Source organism: Coregonus lavaretus (assembly GCF_964263955.1).
Source record: "Coregonus lavaretus genome assembly, contig: HAP1_SCAFFOLD_1551, whole genome shotgun sequence".
Lineage (NCBI taxonomy): Eukaryota > Metazoa > Chordata > Actinopteri > Salmoniformes > Salmonidae > Coregonus > Coregonus lavaretus.
In genome coordinates this window covers 7,501-27,023 of record NW_028159115.1, presented here as the reverse complement: position 1 = coordinate 27,023, position 19,523 = coordinate 7,501, and the positions used below count along the sequence as shown (strand labels likewise).

Below are 19,523 nucleotides of genomic sequence, written 5' to 3'. Positions count from 1 at the left end.
GATACGGCTCCATACCCCATCTATATAATCCCTGACCCAGATACGGCTCCATACCCCATCTATATAATCCCTAACCCAGATACGGCTCCATACCCCATCTATGTAATCCCTAACCCAGATACGCTTCCATACCCCATATATATAATCCCTAACCCAGATACGCTTCCATACCCCATATATATAGTCCCTAACCCAGATACGGCTACATACCCCATCTACATAATCTCAAACCCAGATAATGCTCCATACCCCATCTCTATATTCCCTATCCCAGATATGGCTCCATACCCCATCTATATAATCTCAAACCCAGATAATGCTCCATACCCCATCTCTATATTCCCTATCCCAGATACTGCTCCATACCCCACCTATGAAATCCCTAAACCTGTGAAGAACAGCCACAGAACAGATATATTATCATACTGTTTTGATTCAGGGCATTGTGGGCAGGGTTTATTGTTGTCACGATACCAGAATTTTGACTTCGAAACAAGGTTGAGTATCATGACACTCGATTCCAAAACGATACCACAACAAAACAAAGAAGGCAATATTGGCCAAAGTTACAGAATGGCACTTGATCCAGACAGATAAACTCAGCTACTGCTCTGTTCAATCGGCATATTTTCAGTTTAATACTATTACATACAAAAAATTTAGATGGCCATGTATGCATTTATGAATCAGACAGACTTGATTCTCTCAATCACGTGAGATACATTTGACAGAAGTACCGAACATACAAAACATTTTTTTTGGGGGGGGGTACAGAACCAGGTTTTTTTTTTCCCTAAAAAAGAACTGACGTTTTGGTAAACCGTGCAACTCTACACACACGTGCCTCCGTCTACATAGACCCCCTCCCCAGCCTTAAAATATCACACACGCATACCCCCTTTTACGATGTGCCCAACCCAAGCCTTTACTCTGCAGGAGCTACCTCTCACAGCAGCTGGATCAAAAGAATGAAGCCGTTCTGTACTATCCGTGCTCCCCCATGGGCCCTGGTCAAAAGTACTGCGCTACGGTCCTCTGTAGCTCAGCTGGTAGAGCACGGCGCTTGTAACGCCAAGATAGTGGGTTCGATCCCCGGGACCACCCATTCACAAAAAAATAAAAATAAATAATGTATGCACGCATGACTGTAAGTCGCTTTGGATAAAAGCGTCTGCTAAATGGCTTATTATTTTGCATATTTGTTTTATACTGAACGTTATCAGATCTTCAACCGAAACCTAATATTAGATCAAGGGAACCTGAGTGAACAAATAAGACAACAATTACATACTTATTTCATTTATTTGTTAAACGAAGTTATGCAACACCCAGAGCCCCTGTGTGGAAAAATAAATGTTCTCCTTATGCTCAATTACTGGTTGTGTCACATTTAGCTGCAATGACTGCAACAAAACGCTTCCTGTAGCTGTTGATCAGTCTCTCAAGTCGCTGTGGAGGAATTTTGGTCCACTCTTGGATGCATAATTGCTTTAACTCCGTGACATTTGTGGGTTTTCAAGCACGAACTGCTCGTGTCAAATCCTGCCACAACATCTCAACTGGGATTAGGTCTGGACTTTGACTAGGCCATTCCAAAACTTCACATTTGTTGCTTTTTAGCCATTTTCATATAGACTTGATTGTGTGTTTTTGGATCATTGTCTTGCTGCATGACCCAGCTGCGCTTAAGCTTCAGCTCACAGACGGATGGCCTGACATTATCCTTTAGAATTCTCTGATACAGAGCATAATTCATGGTTCCTTCTATTAAGGCAAGTCGTCCAGGTCCTGAGGCAGCAAAGCATCCCCAAACCATCACACTACCGTCACCAAACCATCACACCACCACCACCATGCTTGACCTTTGGTATGAGGTTCTTACTTTGGAATGCAGTGTTTGGTTTTTCGCCAGGAATAATGGGACCCATGTCATTCATTAAATAAATAAAATAAGTATACATCTTTGTTGTTATTTGTAAACTCAGGTTCCCTTGATCTAATATTAGGTTTTGGTTGAAGATCTGATAACGTTCAGTATCAGAAATATGCAAAAGTAGAGAAAATCAGCAAGGGGGCAAATACTTTTTCATGGCCCTGTAGGTATTAGGGAGCCGTTTAGGATCTACTCTCTCTACCCTATAGATCTACCCTCTCTACCCTATAGATCTACCCTCTCTACCCTATAGATCTACCCTCTCTACCCTATAGATCTACCCTCTCTACCGTATAGATCTACCCTCTCTACCCTATAGATCTACCCTCTCTACCCTATAGATCTACCCTCTCTACTCTATAGATCTACTCTCTCTACCCTATAGATCTACCCTCTCTACCCTATAGATCTACCCTCTCTACCCTATAGATCTACCCTCTCTCTCTTGCAGGACAGGGTTCTTTATGTTCTATTCTTTAACATGGCTCTGTGTTGTTCAAACGGCTATGTGTCATCCTGCAATAGGAGTGCCCCCCCAATAAAGTGATTAGTATATGAATATTGTATTTATTTTTCCTAAATGAAATTCCTGAATCGTTATGTTGTCACCTTACTTACATTAATTAGGTTTTCGGGAAAGATTTCAACATCAATTGTGGGTGTGTGAGCGTCGCAGTAACCATCATTTCTGTCACACTTGAAATGCCTTTGAAATAACCCAGTGTAATTCCTCTGAGTGATGTTAGCACACAGAGACCTGACAGGACTGGCGAGTTACCACACACACACACACACACACACACACACACACACACACAGACACACAGACACACACACACACACACACAGGCACACACACACACACACACACACACAGGCACACACACGCACACACAGGCACACACACACACACACACACACACGCACACACACACACACACACACACAGGCACACACACACACAGGCACACACACACACACACAGGCACACACACACAGGCACACACACACACACACACACACACACTACATACACACACAGGCACACACACACACAGGCACACACAGGCACACACACACACACACACACACACACACAGACACACACAGCAGTCACTCTCACCTCCTGTGTAGTAACAGTGTAATAATAAGACATGTCAGAGCACAAAATGACTAAATCTTCAGAGAGAAACGGAGTCAAACTAAAAGGCTGTTCTGTCATAAGGACCAGTGGATGTGGTCTATACATTTGACATTGGATGTTTTGCATGTTTTACTCCAACGAATAAACTCTTAACCAGAATCATAATATTCTTTAAAATATTTGTTTAATTGAACCATAAGAAAAACCCAGACACGCATATGTTTGAAACACATAAGGTATATTTGTCATTGATTCGGGTCAAAACAGGTACAAACATGACAATCCTTGCTGGAGGTTTTCATGCAACAGAAATAATAAAGAAATAGGGTTTTTATTGATCCAAGGTTCAAGTTTTAGAGGCAGTGAGAATAGAAGCGGGGTAGGTAGAACGGTATAGGGTTGCAAAATTCTGGTAACTTTCCCAAAATGTCCAGGTTTTTCCAGAAATCCCGGATGGAAGAATTCCTGGAATCAGCAAGAAATCTGGGAATCTTCAAACTGAGATTTCTGGAAAAGCTGTCAAATAATTTAGCAGCAGTGTAGCAGCGACTGTTCCTTATCCAACCACAAGGGGGCAGTGACACTGGGAGCCCCATAGCAGAGGTGCAGTGCAGCATACATTCTGAAGTGTGCACTCGTCCAGAGCCCTATGGTCCTTGGTCAAAAGTAGTGCACTATATAGGGAATAGGGTGCCATTTGGGACGTAGCCTCTAGGTGATCAGTGTCTTAAAACAACTCCTCTACCTACTGCCTGTTGGCTAAGCACATTGGGATAGAGAATGATAACGAAGCCCTTAGTGTGTTCTCTATGTCCGGGAGACGAGGAAAGGGAGGGGAGAGGGAGGGGGAGAGGGAGGGAAGGAGAGGGAGGGAAGGAGGGAAGGACGGGGAGAGGGAGGGAAGGGAGGGAGGGGGAGAGGGAGGGAAGGAGAGGGAGGGAAGGAGGGGGTCTGTCTCAAAGTTGCACACACGGACACACACGAGTGTGCAAAGACGGGACGTGCGTCTTCTGCGTGTAGTCTGGTAGCCTACAGTAAGAATGGTCTGGTAAGCTACAGTAAGAGTGGTCTGGTATTTTACAGTAAGAGTGGTCTGGTAGGCTACAGTAAGAGTGGTCTGGTAAGCTACAGTAAGAGTGGTCTGGTATTTTACAGTAAGAATGGTCTGGTAGACTACAGTAAGAGTGGTCTGGTATTTTACAGTAAGAGTGGTCTGGTAGCCTACAGTAAGAGTGGTCTGGTATTTTACAGTAAGAGTGGTCTGGTAGCCTACAGTAAGAGTGGTCTGGTATTTTACAGTAAGAGTGGTTTGGTAGGGTACAGTAAGAGTGGTCTGGTATTTTACAGTAAGAGTACTGCTGAAGAGAGAAGAGCTACAAATCTAATTTTCAGTTTTTTTTGTTTGTATTTTTTGTTCGTACCATGCAGTGTGGTGTGTAACGATGTGACTACTGTACTTTACTGCTCAGTGATGCGATAAAGTGTTGAAATAAATAACTTTTAAATACTTATATTACATGTTAATAAACAACACAAATTGATTAGACTGTTAAGTTAGCCTGGACATGCACACACTGTACACATGCACACTGTACACACATGCACATACACACACACACACACACACACACACTCAGACATACACACACATACATACATACATGCATGCATGCATACACTCGTGGCGGCTCAAAATATATGATGTGCTGCTACTGGTTTCGTTGCCCAAATGCATTGTGGAATCAAATGTTCCTTCCATGCCGAGTTTTGGAATCTCAACATTCCATCTTCGACAGATATGAGACGGACGGTTTCCAAAGACAAGTCATTATCCAAGTCTTTCTCTCTCTCTTTCTTTCTTTCTTTCTTTCTTTCTTTCTTTCTTTCTTTCTTTCTTTCTTTCTTTCTTTCTTTCTTTCTTTCTTTCTTTCTTTCTTTCTTTCTTTCTTTCTTTCTTTCTTTCTTTCTTTCTTTCTTTCTTTCTTTCTTTCTTTCTTTCTTTCTTTCTTTCTTTCTTTCTTTTCTACTCTTCTCCATTACTGGGTTACGATCGTCTTCAATGACAAATCAAATTAAAACCACAATAATTAAAATAAATCAATACAAGTAAACAACATGAGGAAGAAAACAATATTATGTTAAAAAATAAAATGTATAATCAATTAATAATAAAAACCCAATGGTATCTTCAACAGCTTTCTTTTCACCAGTGAAAGATCATATAACAGGAAAATTCCAACTCCTTTTCCTTTCTCAGTCTCATATTCCCTCTATGGAAAACCGCTATGGAATTCCTATATCGGATCAGAGCAAACAACTCAGCTACATAATACTGCCTTCTGAATGCAACCAGAGTTATAAAGACAGATATACTTGGCTATTCATTTTGTATGATGTCATATATATGCATTCTATATACACATAAACATGGATATAAAAGTGGAAGAGGATTGGAGAAGCTGTGCCTTGATTGGAGGAGAAACAGAATCTATGGAACAGAATTATTAGAATACAGAAGGTCATGCATGGTTCTCAGGATGGAATGTTCCCTTAATTCTCTTCCCCAAAATTCCCGACTTTGTAAAAATGGCCGACGGACTTCCTGATGTTGTGAGGCAGCGGTGCTCAGCGGAATTCCATCCCTTCCTTCCAGAATTTCATCCTTCCGGATCCGGAGAGAGACGGGAAAACACATCGGACAACGGAACGCCTTGGCGTAATTATCAGTTGTCGTAATTATCTTCTTAATAATAATCTATGCTTGTCTCTTCTTTCGTTTATATATTTTTAAAAATTAAATTACAATGATTTTTGTTTTATCTCATTTTAAATCTCTTATTCCAACTTGTACACCAAAAAGATATGAGAGACGAGAACCATCATGCACTGATTGGAGTGTTTCCATAGCAATCGGGGTGGACGTGGCAGGCCAGGTGGGCGGGGTTAGAACTGGGAGGCGGAGCTGGGGTCACACTGGAGTAGCCGCACGATGGAGGGATCACTTTTGGCACCTTTAATGAACTCCTCCAGTGACAGTTTACCTGGGGGGAGGGGGAGGGGGAGAGAGAGAGAGAGAGAGAGAGAGAGAGAACTGAAATACTGCTCAGACGCTCTCAAAACTATAACCTGACAGTGACCCCCACCCATCCTCCCCCTTCGCTCCTCCCTCCATCCCTTCCCTCCTCCCTCCCTCCTCCCTCACCATCGTTGTTGAGGTCCATCTGTCTGAAGATCTTGTCTGTTCTCTTCTCTGGCGTGGACTCATCCTCCGGCATCTTCATCACAGACGACACCATCTTATAAATGGCCTGAGGGAGAGGGAAGGAGGGAGGGAGGGAGGGAGCAAGAAAAAGAGCGAGAGAGAGAATTTAAAGAAATAATTGTAGGATGTCTTGCTGCCTGTTGAGGAGAGAATCTGCATTTTGTTAAAGGGGAAAATATAGACAGTTGATCTACAGTGGGGGAAAAAAGTATTTAGTCAGCCACCAATTGTGCAAGTTCTCCCACTTAAAAAGATGAGAGAGGCCTGTAATTTTCATCATAGGTACACGTCAACTATGACAGACAAAATGAGAATTTTTTTTCCAGAAAATCACATTGTAGGATTTCTAATGAATTTATTTGCAAATTATGGTGGAAAATAAGTATTTGGTCAATAACAAAAGTTTCTCAATATTTTGTTATATACCCTTTGTTGGCAATGACACAGGTCAAACGTTTTCTGTAAGTCTTCACAAGGTTTTCACACACTGTTAATGGTATTTTGGCCCATTCCTCCATGCAGATCTCCTCTAGAGCAGTGATGTTTTGGGGCTGTCGCTGGGCAACACGGACTTTCAACTCCCTCCAAAGATTTTCTATGGGGTTGAGATCTGGAGACAGGCTAGGCCACTCCAGGACCTTGAAATGCTTCTTACGAAGCCACCCCTTCGTTGCCCGGGCGGTGTGTTTGGGTTCATTGTCATGCTGAAAGACCCAGCCACGTTTCATCTTCAATGCCCTTGCTGATGGAAGGAGGTTTTCACTCAAAATCTCACGATACATGGCCCCATTCATTCTTTCCTTTACACGGATCAGTCGTCCTGGTCCCTTTGCAGAAAAACAGCCCCAAAGCATGATGTTTCCACCCCCATGCTTCACAGTAGGTATGGTGTTCTTTGGATGCAACTCAGCATTCTTTGTCCTCCAAACATGACGAGTTGAGTTTTTACCAAAAAGTTCTATTTTGGTTTCATCTGACCATATGGCATTCTCCCAATCCTCTTCTGGATCATCCAAATGCACTCTAGCAAACTTCAGACGGGCCTGGACATGTACTGGCTTAAGCAGGGGGACACGTCTGGCACTGCAGGATTTGAGTCCCTGGCGGCGTAGTGTGTTACTGATGGTAGGCTTTGTTACTTTGGTCCCAGCTCTATGCAGGTCATTCACTAGGTCCCCCCGTGTGGTTCTGGGATTTTTGCTCACCGTTCTTGTGATCATTTTGACCCCACGGGGTGAGATCTTGCGTGGAGCCCCAGATCGAGGGAGATTATCAGTGGTCTTGTATGTCTTCCATTTCCTAATAATTGCTCCCACAGTTGATTTCTTCAAACCAAGCTGCTTACCTATTGCAGATTCAGTCTTCCCAGCCTGGTGCATGTCTACAATTTTGTTTCTGGTGTCCTTTGACAGCTCTTTGGTCTTGGCCATAGTGGAGTTTGGAGTGTGACTGTTTGAGGTTGTGGACAGGTGTCTTTTATACTGATAACAAGTTCAAACAGGTGCCATTAATACAGGTAACGAGTGGAGGACAGAGGAGCCTCTTAAAGAAGAAGTTACAGGTCTGTGAGAGCCAGAAATCTTGCTTGTTTGTAGGTGACCAAATACTTATTTTCCACCATAATTTGCAAATAAATTCATAAAAAATCCTACAATGTGATTTTCTGGAGAAAAAAATTCTCAATTTGTCTGTCATAGTTGACGTGTACCTATGATGAAAATTACAGGCCTCTCTCATCTTTTTAAGTGGGAGAACTTGCACAATTGGTGGCTGACTAAATACTTTTTTCCCCCACTGTATCTGATGTCCTGGTCTGTCATAATATAGTAGAGACAGTAGATCCCACCGTGTCACACACATTTAATTTCTCAATTGTTGCTGTTTGTTATATTTTAGTGTATTATTTTCCAGGTATAATTGTTTGTGTTGATATATATTATTACTGTTGCTCAAACATATTGTTCATTAGTGTAATGCTTCACATACATTGCTTTGGCAACAGTGGCAACCACCCATTCATGCCAATAAAGCATTTATTGAATTGAATTGAGAGAGAGCGAGCGAGAGAGAGCGAGTGAACAAGATCGAGTTCAAGAAAAGTGGAAACAGAGAGAAAGCGAGAGAGAGAGAGAGATAGGATGGATGGTTTAAAGAGAAGCCGAGAGTGAGAGCAGAGGGAGATAGGATGGATGGTTTAAAGAGAAGAGAGAGTGAGAGCAGAGAGAGATAGGATGGATAGTTTAAAGAGAAGCCGAGAGTGAGAGCAGAGAGAGATAGGATGGATGGTTTAAAGAGAAGCCGAGAGTGAGAGCAGAGAGAGATAGGATGGATGGTTTAAAGAGAAGAGAGAGTGAGAGCAGAGAGAGATAGGATGGATGGTTTAAAGAGAAGAGAGAGTGAGAGCAGAGAGAGATAGGATGGATGGTTTAAAGAGAAGAGAGAGTGAGAGCAGAGAGAGATAGGATGGATGGTTTAAAGAGAAGCCGAGAGTGAGAGCAGAGAGAGATAGGATGGATGGTTTAAAGAGAAGCCGAGAGTGAGAGCAGAGAACACAGAGGGGGAAATCCACTTGAGTCATTGCTGTAGGCTGAAGAGAGCATAGCTCTCTGTATCGATCATATCCATCCTCTATCTGCATATCACAAGACCCCCTGAGAGTAGTAATGGGTTTGCATCCCAAATGTCACCCTATTCCCTATATAGTGCACTACTTTTGATCAGAGCTCTATAGGCCTTATATAGGGAATATGGTACGATTTGGGATGCAGGCCTCTGCTTCAAGGGTGGGGAAGAGTGACAGTGCATGCAGGGTTTTGGTCCAGCCCACCACTAACACGCCTGATTCAGCTATATAGTTGCCCTCCCCTGCACTGTGGGCTAACACAGAAAAGCATAACTAATCATGGGGTTGCACGTTTCGTCACAACATTGTTTTTAACGTTCGTTTTAGGACTGATGCACAACTGAGCATTACGCTTAGTGCATTCTTAATGCGCGCTGATGAAGATGTCTTCTACCGTGGGTGGAAAACATGATGACATTTCAAAAGGAGGCAAATAATTAACAGGAAAACCTTTTGTCAGCATTGTGATGACGCCAGATTGACTTTAGATGCAGCATAACATTAGCTAGCTAGCTAAGGTTGAGAGGACTGCTCCAAATCTTTGATAGCTAACGTTAGCATTGCTAGCTATTTTTTATGAACTTTGCTAGCTAATGGCAACATTGTCATCTCTCTAAAGTACATTTTACAACATCATAATGATCTTCAGTGATGGCAAAGTTGTTTCCTACAAATGATTGCCTACTTTAGCAATGTCATCGTATTTCCAGGACACTATAGTGTGTAATTTTGAAATTGACAGACATTATCCCCCGTTCACAATGAACAGATGCCTTTCGGAGCCTTTTAAAGCTGGAATCAGCAGTTCAAGCAAAAACAAAGTGGACACCCGCCACTGATTTGGTAAATAGCTGAGAGATGGGGCTGGAGAAACATAGCCACTTTCAAATTCGTAGACAGAGCTATGAATTCAAGGACTGACCATCCAAGATATCAATATGATAGTTTTAATCATGTTTTGAGGCTATGTAGTGTTTGTTTCCATTTACTTTGTTTACAAACATTGAAGCAAAACTAGTTTTATTTTGGTTTGTAATGGGAAATGGCAGTTGCACTAACTCATGAGGCATTTTATAAGTTATATTTTTCAAGAATCAATGGGTACGTATTTATATATATGTCAAAACATTTATGTAGAAACTGCTGATTGCCCCTTTAAGAACGTTCATAACAATGGCATGACGCGACTGAGTGACGGAGGTGCAATCCCTGAATAATATCTATAATAATGTTGTTCCAGCAGCTTAGCACCTGAAGCAGTATCATATTACCTTTAAAGAATGAGTGTTTCATTGAGTTTATTTTGTCCCACAAGGACATTGCAGGCTATGAGAAGTGGCAAACTGAAATACCAGACTCTTGAAAGATGAATGCTACCAAGGCCTTAAGGGCCATTGTTGTTCTTTCCACGTATTTTCAAGTCCAACGTTATTACATTCAGTCGAAGGATGTTCTTCTCACTTCTGACTACATCTTTTCTGCAATAACCAGTTGCTGGATAACAGCCAGATGTGACGTTGTGGGATGGATTGGGGAGACATATGCTGTTGTCTATGCCAGAGTGAAGTGTGGCAGCGACAGAGAGGCCAAGCTTTTCTGACGCACAATCACACGCTCATTATTTTCACAACTCAGTTCCTAATAATATTTACAGGGTAACTCCCTTCTCCCTCTGTCTCCCTCTGTCTCCCTCTGTATCCCTGTGTCTCCCTCTGTCTCCCTCTGTCTTCCTCTGTCTCCCTGTGTCTCCCTGTGTCTCTCTCTGTCTCCCTGTGTCTCCCTGTGTCTCCCTCTGTCTCCCTCTGTCTCCCTCTGTCTCTCTCTGTCTCTCTCTGTCTCCCTCTGTCTCCCTCTGACTCTCTCTGTCTCCCTCTGTCTCCCTGTGTCTCTCTCTGTCTCCCTCTGTCTCCCTCTGTCGCCCTCTGTCTCTCTCTGTCTCCCTCTGTCTCTCTCTGTCTCTCTCTGTCTCCCTCTGTCTCTCTCTGTCTCTCTCTGTCTCCCTCTGTCTCCCACTCTGTCTCCCACTCTGTCTCCCACTCTGTCTCCCACTCTGTCTCCCTCTGTCTCCCTCTGTCTCCCTCTGTCTCCCTCTGTCTCCCTCTGTCTCCCTGTGTCTCTCTCTGTCTCCCTCTGTCTCCCTCTGTCTCTCTCTGTCTCCCTCTGTCTCCCTGTGTCTCTCTCTGTCTCCCTCTGTCTCCCTCTGTCTCTGTCTCTCTCTCCACCCCTTCATCACCCCTCATCCAACTCTCACACATCTCTCTCTCTCTCCATCCCTCCACCCTCAGTAATAATAGTGTGGCCTTTCCCTTCCTCTCCTCTGTCGCTCCTCCTCTCCCCCCTCTCCTCTCCTCCCCTCTCCTCTCCTCTCCTCTCCTCTCCTCTCCTCTCCTCTCCTCTCCTCTCCTCTCCTCTCCTCACTCTCCACCCTCTCCTCTCCTCTCCTCTCCTCTCCTCTCCTCTCCTGTCTCTCCTCCTCTCATTCACCAGAGCATAACATCGGTGAGCCAGATGATAATCCCAGTATTCTACACACTCAGGGATAAACCCTGGTTAAATTTAACTCACTAATCCTGGAGCACACAGTGCATGCAGCCATGCAGCCATCCATGCTCTCAGAACAATACAGAACCCTCTCCGCATCTCTCTCTCTCTCTCTCTCTCTCTCTCTCTCTCTCTCTCTCTCTCTCTCTCTCTCGCTGTCTCTCTCTCTCTCTCGCTGTCTCTCTCTCTCTGTCTCTCTCTCTCTCTGTCTCTCTCTCTCTGTCTCTCTCTCTCTCTCTCTCTCTCTCTCTCTCTCTCTCTCTCTCTCTCTCTCTCTCTCTGTATTTGTCTCGGTCTTTCTCTCTGTTGTTCCTCGCTCCTTCGGCTAGACCTGGTGAATAACATAATACCCTAATAATATTAAAGGCTAGTCCTATCTAACCTCTTTACTGGCCAGCTAAAATACAAGCACACTGTCAACATGCTTGCAATGGGAGGGTATATTACTGGAAACTTTCTAAGTTTACCAGTAAACTACCAGAATGTTGGTACAGTTCAAAGACATCTAGTGGCCCTTTTGGGTAATTCAGATTATCACAGATGTCTGTAATAATCTCTGGCTCTTTGTGTGGCCTTATCACATGTAAAATAAATGAAATAATTAAAATATTATATAAAATAGAGACAAAAAATTTGAATGACAAAGTTGTAAAATATTATCCTAAATATAGATCATCAACTTTGTGAATAACATTGGTGTTTAATATGAGGGTTTCAGCATGAAATATCCTTCATATTTGTATTTTATTTTACTATGTCAGTATGTATTTTTTGTCAATGTTTTGGCGTCAAAATGGTGGCGTTGTAAAAAAAGTAAATAGTTGGAAGAGTTCATTGGAAATAATGCCATTTTTGATTCAATGCTTTTTTCATTAATTAGGCTATTTTCTCTTGAACCATATGGTCTATCTACTAAAATTCCCCAAATGTACGATAGATTGCCATAGATTTTCTGTTTATTACCAAAATTACTGAAGATTACGGTAACTTAGATAAAAACGCAGTGGTCTAAGGCACTGCATTGCAGTGCTAGCTGTGCCACTAGAGATCCTGGTTCGAATCCAGGCTCTGTCATAGCCGGCCGCGACCGGGAGACCCATGGGGCGGCGCACAATTGGCCCAGCGTCGTCCGGGGTAGGGGAGGGAATGGCCGGCAGGGATGTAGCTCAGTTGGTAGAGCATGGCGTTTGCAACGCCAGGGTTGTGGGTTCGATTCCCACAGGGGGCCAGTATGAAAAAATAATAATGTATGCACTCACCAACTGTAAGTCGCTCTGGATAAGAGCGTCTGCTAAATGACTAAAAATGAAAAATGAAATAAAATACCGGTAGCTTTGTAACCCTAGTCATTCCTTCCAAGGACTGTGTATCAGAATCTCCCTTTTTATCTAAATACAAAGCTAGATTTACCCAGGTCAGGTTTTAAAAATGCCTATTTTTGAACAGTCACAGTTTACTTGTCCATGAGGCCAATGACAGCTTGTTTGATAGCCTGTTGACCATATTGCAGAATCTAAATCACGCTAGCTGTTCCATTTCTCATATGGCCCACGATACAGCAAATCAGATCTGGCCATCGCTAGGTCAGATAATCAAGTTAGACGTGGCAAGTCACATGATCATTTAATCAGGAAGTAAGGGCTGTATTCTGCACAGGTCAGCTGCCAAAAACATTAAGGCTTCATCCCAAATTGCACCCTATTCTCTATGGGCCCTAGTCATAAGTCTAGGGAACAGGGACAAAGCTTGTACCATAAAAGTTAATATAAGTAGTTCAGGGTAACAGCTAGTAGTACAGGTCTCATACAACAGTATGCTACAGTATGCTAAGCTAACAATGACCTGTTTGCCTCTGCTACAGTATATGCTAAGCTAACAATGACCTGTTTGCCTCTGCTACAGTATGCTAAGCTAACAATGACCTGTTTGCCTCTGCTACAGTATGCTAAGCTAACAATTACCTGTTTGCCTCTTCTACAGTATGCTAAGCTAGCAATGACCAGTTTGTCTCTGCTACAGTATGCTAAACTAGCAACGACCAGTTTGCCTCTGCTACAATATGCTAAGCTAGCAACGACCAGTTTGCCTCTGCTACAGTATGCTAAGCTAGCAACGACCAGTTTGCCTCTGCTACAGTATGCTAAGCTAGCAACGACCAGTTTGCCTCTGCTACAGTATGCTAAGCTAGCAACGACCAATTTGCCTCTGCTACAGTAGGCTAAGCTAGCAACGACCAGTTTGCCTCTGCCACATTTGCCATCGTAGTACAAAACACTTTCTTTCATTGAACTACATACAGCTCACACCAAAACTCTCTCCCTGTTTTCTCTGCTTCACCTGTAGGATCTCCATCACCTCATCATGACTAGTGTGTCTGTTCATCAATCAATCAAATTCACATGTATTTTATAAATCCCTTTTTACATCAGCAGGTGTCACAAAGTGCATTACAGATACCCAGCCTAAAACCCCAAAGAGCAAGCAATGCAGAGGCAGAAGCACAGTGGCTAGGAAAAACTCCCTGGAAGGCAGGAATCTAGGAAGAAACCTAGAGAGGAACCAGGAGGATCTATTCATCCACTTTTGAATGAGAAACATTGACTACAGAAAACGAGCTGGGCAAGCTGGAGCAGAAACTGAAGTGGACCTTCTCACCTGTATGACCTCCACCAGGACTACAAATCCCATGTCTCACCTGTACGATCTCCAGCATCTCATCACGGCTGATGTACCCATTCCCATCCAGGTCATACATGCTGAAGGCCCACTTAAGTTTCTGCTCCAGCTTTCCCCGTGACGTGACACTCAGCGCGATGATGAACTCCCGGAAGTCGATGGTGCCGTCATTGTTTGTGTCGAACGTTCGGAAGACGTGCTCAGCGAACTTGGAGGCATCTCCGTAAGGGAAGAAGTTGGCGTAGATTTTCTTGAACTCCTCTACGTTCAGGTTGCCACTGGGACAGTCCTTCAGGAAGCCCTGGGGGATGGAGGGAGAGACAAGATTAAATATACAGTATGTCATAGAATGACCTATTCTACCCTGAGAGAGAGAGATGGAGGATGTCAATGTGCTTGGAAATGGTAAGCAATATGGTGATAACTGATAATGTATCCAATCATTTCATAGGTGAATAGTCATTAAAGGAAATGACCAAGACCTCCGGGTCCACGCCAACATCCTCTCTCACAGCTAACAGATTGTGTAGATAATGACCATGGCTTTAGATCAAACCCAGTGATGTCAATGATGACACAAAATACATTTACTACGGCCTTCTGGGAAAATGTATGTGACAATACGAAAAATATATCACACCGCCCCAAGCGATAAAGAGATTGATCAGAACACAGAGCTCTCTTTATAATGACACAACAATCATAACTATGTCACCATAGAATCCTGGGCTTATGTCACTTCATACCAAGGTTGTGGAGCCCTCACTCCACTGCCAACACCAGCAGAGAGTACACCACTCTCTTAGGGTTACGGTTAAAGCAGATACTTTACGTCCCAGCATTTAATCTATGGCGACATTACAATGGTGTTAAAACACAACAGTGTTTATCTACTGCAGCTGGAGGCTGCACCCTGCTACTACTACTACTACTACTACTACTACTGATACTACTACTGATACTACTACTAATGCTACTACTACTACTACTACTACTACTAATACTACTACTGATACTACTACTACTACTACTACTACTACTACTACTACTGCTACTACTACTACTACTGCTGCTGCTACTACTACTACTACTACTACTACTGATACTACTACTACTACTACTACTGATACTACTACTACTACTACTACTACTACTACTACTACTGCTACTACTACTACTACTACTGCTACTACTACTACTACTGATACTACTACTACTACTACTGATACTACTACTACTACTACTACTGATACTACTACTACTAATGCTACTACTACTACTACTACTACTACTACTACTACTACTACTACTACTACTACTACTACTCCTGCTACTACTACTACTACTCCTGCTACTACTACTACTACTACTACTACTACTACTACTACTTATGCTACTACTACCACTACTACTACTACTACTACTGCTACTACTACTACTACTACTAATGCTACTACTACTACTACTGCTACTACTACTACTACTACTACTAATGCTACTAGTACTACTACTACTACTACTACTACTACTACTGCTACTACTACTACTACTACTACTACTACTGATACTACTACTACTGATACTACTACTACTACTACTACTACTACTACTACTAATGCTACTACTACTACTACTACTACTAATACTACTACTACTACTACACCTACTACTACTACTTTGAATGTTGTAGTTATTAATTGTCCCATCAACGATTACCCATATTAGCAAACATATTTCATTTCAAATGTCAAATTTCTCTAGTAGGTTATTTATCGTAATATCAGCTAAATGTCTACTATAAGTGGCCGGTTTGGTCGGTGTCGATAACTTTTGATTTATCGTCCCAGCTCTAATTTATCTGCCATAAGAGGCTGGGGGAGAGAGGTTAAATATCATGTAGACACAAGATGTCATTTAAAGAGGTGATTACATTACATTATAGACGCCAGCGGGTCTCTGAGGTGGGACGTTATGTCATACTGCCTGCCTTTCCTGGTATTAAACTATGTAGCCTATCGGTAGTGCTAAGTGGTTTGCTTGGTCATTAAAGGCTTAATAAGTAATATGATGAAAACCTGTGGAACAGAAGAGTCTTGTATCAGGATAATTACACATATAGGATCTCTATGATCAAAACAGTGTGTGATCCATCTACAGTGTGTGTGTGTGTGTGTGTGTGTGTGTGTGTGTGTGTGTGTGTGTGTGTGTGTGTGTGTGTGTGTGTGTGTGCGTGTGCGTGCGTGCGTGCGTGCGTGCGTGTGTGTGGGTGTGTATGTGTGTGTGTTTGCTTCAAGTTAATTTTTTTGGGTCACATGCACAAGTAGAGTGAAATGCCATTCTTGCAAGCTCTAACCCCAACAATGCAGTGAACAATATCAATGTAATACTAAAAAATAACAAGGTAGAACAAAAACACATTAAATATAAAAATAAGAAAGTTCCAGTATCATATTAACAATGTGCAGGGATACTGGAGTGATGGAGGTAGATATGTATAGGGGTAAGGTGACTATATACAGGGTCAGTTCCAGTACCATATTAACAATGTGCAGGGATACTGGAGTGATGGAGGTAGATATGTATAGGGGTAAGGTGACTATATACAGGGTCAGTTCCATACCATATTTACAATGTGCAGGGATACTGGAGTGATGGAGGTAGATATGTATAGGGGTAAGGTGACTATATACAGGGTCAGTTCCAGTACCATATTAACAATGTGCAGGGATACTGGAGTGATGGAGGTAGATATGTATAGGGGTAAGGTGACTATATACAGGGTCAGTTCCATACCATATTTACAATGTGCAGGGATACTGGAGTGATGGAGGTAGATATGTATAGGGGTAAGGGGACTAGGCAACAGGATATTTGATAAACAGAGTAGCAGCAGCTTGTATGTGAGTGGGAGTACGTGTGTGTAGAGTGAGTAGAAATGTATGTGTATATTATGTGTGAGTGATCAGATGATGGAGTGAGTGTGTGTGTGAGTTTGTAGGGTCCTGTGAGTGATTTGCATAGAGACAGTGTAAAAATAAGAATAAAGTACAAGGGTCCACTCAGATAGTGTAGCCATTTAGTTAGCCATTTTGTTAGCTATTTAGTTAGCCATTTAGTTAGCCATTTTGTTAGCCATTTTGTTAGCTATTTAGTTAGCCATTTTGTTAGCCATTTTGTTAGCTATTTAGTTAGCCATCTTGTTAGCTATTTAGTTAGCCATTTTGTTAGCCATTTTGTTAGCTATTTAGTTAGCCATTTTGTTAGCCATTTTGTTAGCTATTTAGTTAGCCATTTAGTTAGCTATTTAGCAGTCTTATGGCATGGGGATGGAAGCTGTTCAGGAGCCTGTTGGTGTCAGACTTGATGTACCGGTACAGTTTGCCATGCGGAAGCAGAGAGAACAGTCTATGGCTTGGGTGGTTGGAGCCTTTAACAATTTTCAGTGCCTTCCTTTCACACCGCTTGGTATAGAGGTCCTGGATGGCAGGCAGCTCGGCCCCAGTGATGTACTGAGCTGTACGCACTACCCTCTGTAGCGCCATGCGATGGAGGGTGGTGCTGTTGCCATACCAAGCAGTGATGCAGCCAGCCAAGAGGCTCTCAATGGTGCAGCTGTAGAACTTTATGAGGATTTGAGGGCCCCCATGCCAAACCTTTTCACGACTGTGCACGTGTCTGTGGACAATTTTAAGTTCTTAGTGATGTGGACACAGAGGAACGTGAAGCTCTCGACCCGCTCCACTACAGCCACGTCGATGTGGATGGGGGCGTGCTCGCCCCCCAGTTTCCTGCAGTCCACTATCAGCTCCTTGGTCTTAATGACGTTGAGGGAGAGGTTGTTGTTCCGGCCCCACAATGCCAGGTCACTGACCTCCTCCCTGTAGGCTGTCTCATCGTCACCGGTGATCAGGCCTACCACCGTCGTGTCATCAGCAAACTTGATAATGGTGTTGGAGTCGTGCGTGGCCACGCAGTCGTGGGTGAACAGTGAGTACAGGAGGGGACTAAGCACACACCCTTGTGGGGCCCCCGTGTTGAGGGTCAGCGTGGTCGGAGGTGATGTTTGTAAGTCGCTCTGGATAAGAGCGTCTGCTAAATGACTTAAATGTAAATGTTGCCTACCCTCACCACCTGGGGTCGGCCCTTCAGGAAGTCCAGGATCCAGTTGCAGAGGGAGGTGTTCAGAACCAGAGTCCTAAGCTTGATGACGATAATCGTGTTAAATGCTGAGCTGTAGTCAATGAACAGCATTCTCACATAGGTATTCCTCTTATCTAGGTGGGTTAGGGCAGTGTGGAGTGCAATTGAGATTGCGTTGTCTATGGATCTGTTGAGGCGGTACGCACATTGGAGTGGGTCTAGGGTGGCTGGGATGGTGGAGTTAATGTGTGCCACAACCAGCCTATCAAAGCACTTCATGATTACAGAAGTGAGTGCTACAGGGCGGTAGTCGTTGTGGCATGAAGCCTTAGAGTTCTTGGGAACAGGAATGATGGCGGTCATCTTAAAACATGTGGATGATTACAGACTGGGACAAGGAGAGGTTGAAAATGACTGTGAATATGCCTACCATCTGTTCTGCACATGCTCTGAGAATGCGCCCTGGAATACCATCGGGCCCTGTGGCCTTGCGGGTGTTGACCTGATTAAAGACTTTACTCACGTTGGCCTCAGAGAGCAAGATCATAGTGGGACATCTTGTACTTGTTCCTGTCCTCAGACGTAGCCCCAGGGTTGTCTGGGATAGCCCTGTGTGTGGTAGCTCTGTCCTTTAGTTTAGCGCCAACCTCAGTGTTAACCCAGGGCTTTTTGATTGGGGAAGCAGCGAACCTTAACTGTGGGGATGCATTTCCTAATGAAGCCGGTGACAGAGGTGATTAGCTTGTCGACGTTATCTGCAGAGTCCCAAAACATATATTCCAGTCAGCGTTAGCAAAGCAGTCCTGTAGCACGTTCAAACGTTCTTGTCGGTTGTAAGAAATGGAGAAAATGAAGTTAAAATAAACAACAAAATAATGACAAAATAGCACAGTTCGGTCGGAGCTTGCAAAACGGCTGCCATCAGTACGGCGCTATCTTATCTGTGTGCCTGTGTTTTTGTGTGTGTGTGCCTGTGTGTATGTGTTTTTGTGTGTGTGTGTGTGCGTGTGTGTGTGTGCGTGTGTGTGTGTGCGTGTGTGTGTGTGCGTGTGTGTGTGTGTGTGTGTGTGTGTGTGTGTGTGTGTGCTTGTGTACTATGTAGTGACCTTGTACCACTCCTGTAGTTCATGGTCAGAGAACTCAGTGTTCTCTCTCAGGTCCTGAAGCATCTCTGGCCGTAGCTTGCTGTTCTGTTTCCCCATGG

At 43.3% G+C, this 19,523-nt stretch overlaps 1 protein-coding gene across 1 annotated transcript in view; it reads right to left on the bottom strand.

Moving 5' to 3' along the window:
* Positions 1 to 7: 7 nt before the first annotated feature.
* Positions 8 to 19,523, bottom strand: part of LOC311123273 (hippocalcin-like protein 1) — a 19,868-nt gene continuing 352 nt past the window's right edge. Inside the window, exons 1-4 of the mRNA XM_084197531.1 lie at positions 19,426 to 19,523; positions 14,199 to 14,480; positions 6,280 to 6,385; positions 8 to 6,118 (exon numbers count right to left, since the gene is read on the bottom strand). The exon at positions 19,426 to 19,523 is cut by the window's right edge and continues 352 nt beyond it. Of these exons, the coding sequence (XP_084053657.1) occupies positions 6,021 to 6,118; positions 6,280 to 6,385; positions 14,199 to 14,480; positions 19,426 to 19,521 (582 nt within the window). The 5' untranslated portion in view covers positions 19,522 to 19,523 and the 3' untranslated portion in view covers positions 8 to 6,020. The remainder of the gene's footprint in view (positions 6,119 to 6,279; positions 6,386 to 14,198; positions 14,481 to 19,425) is intronic.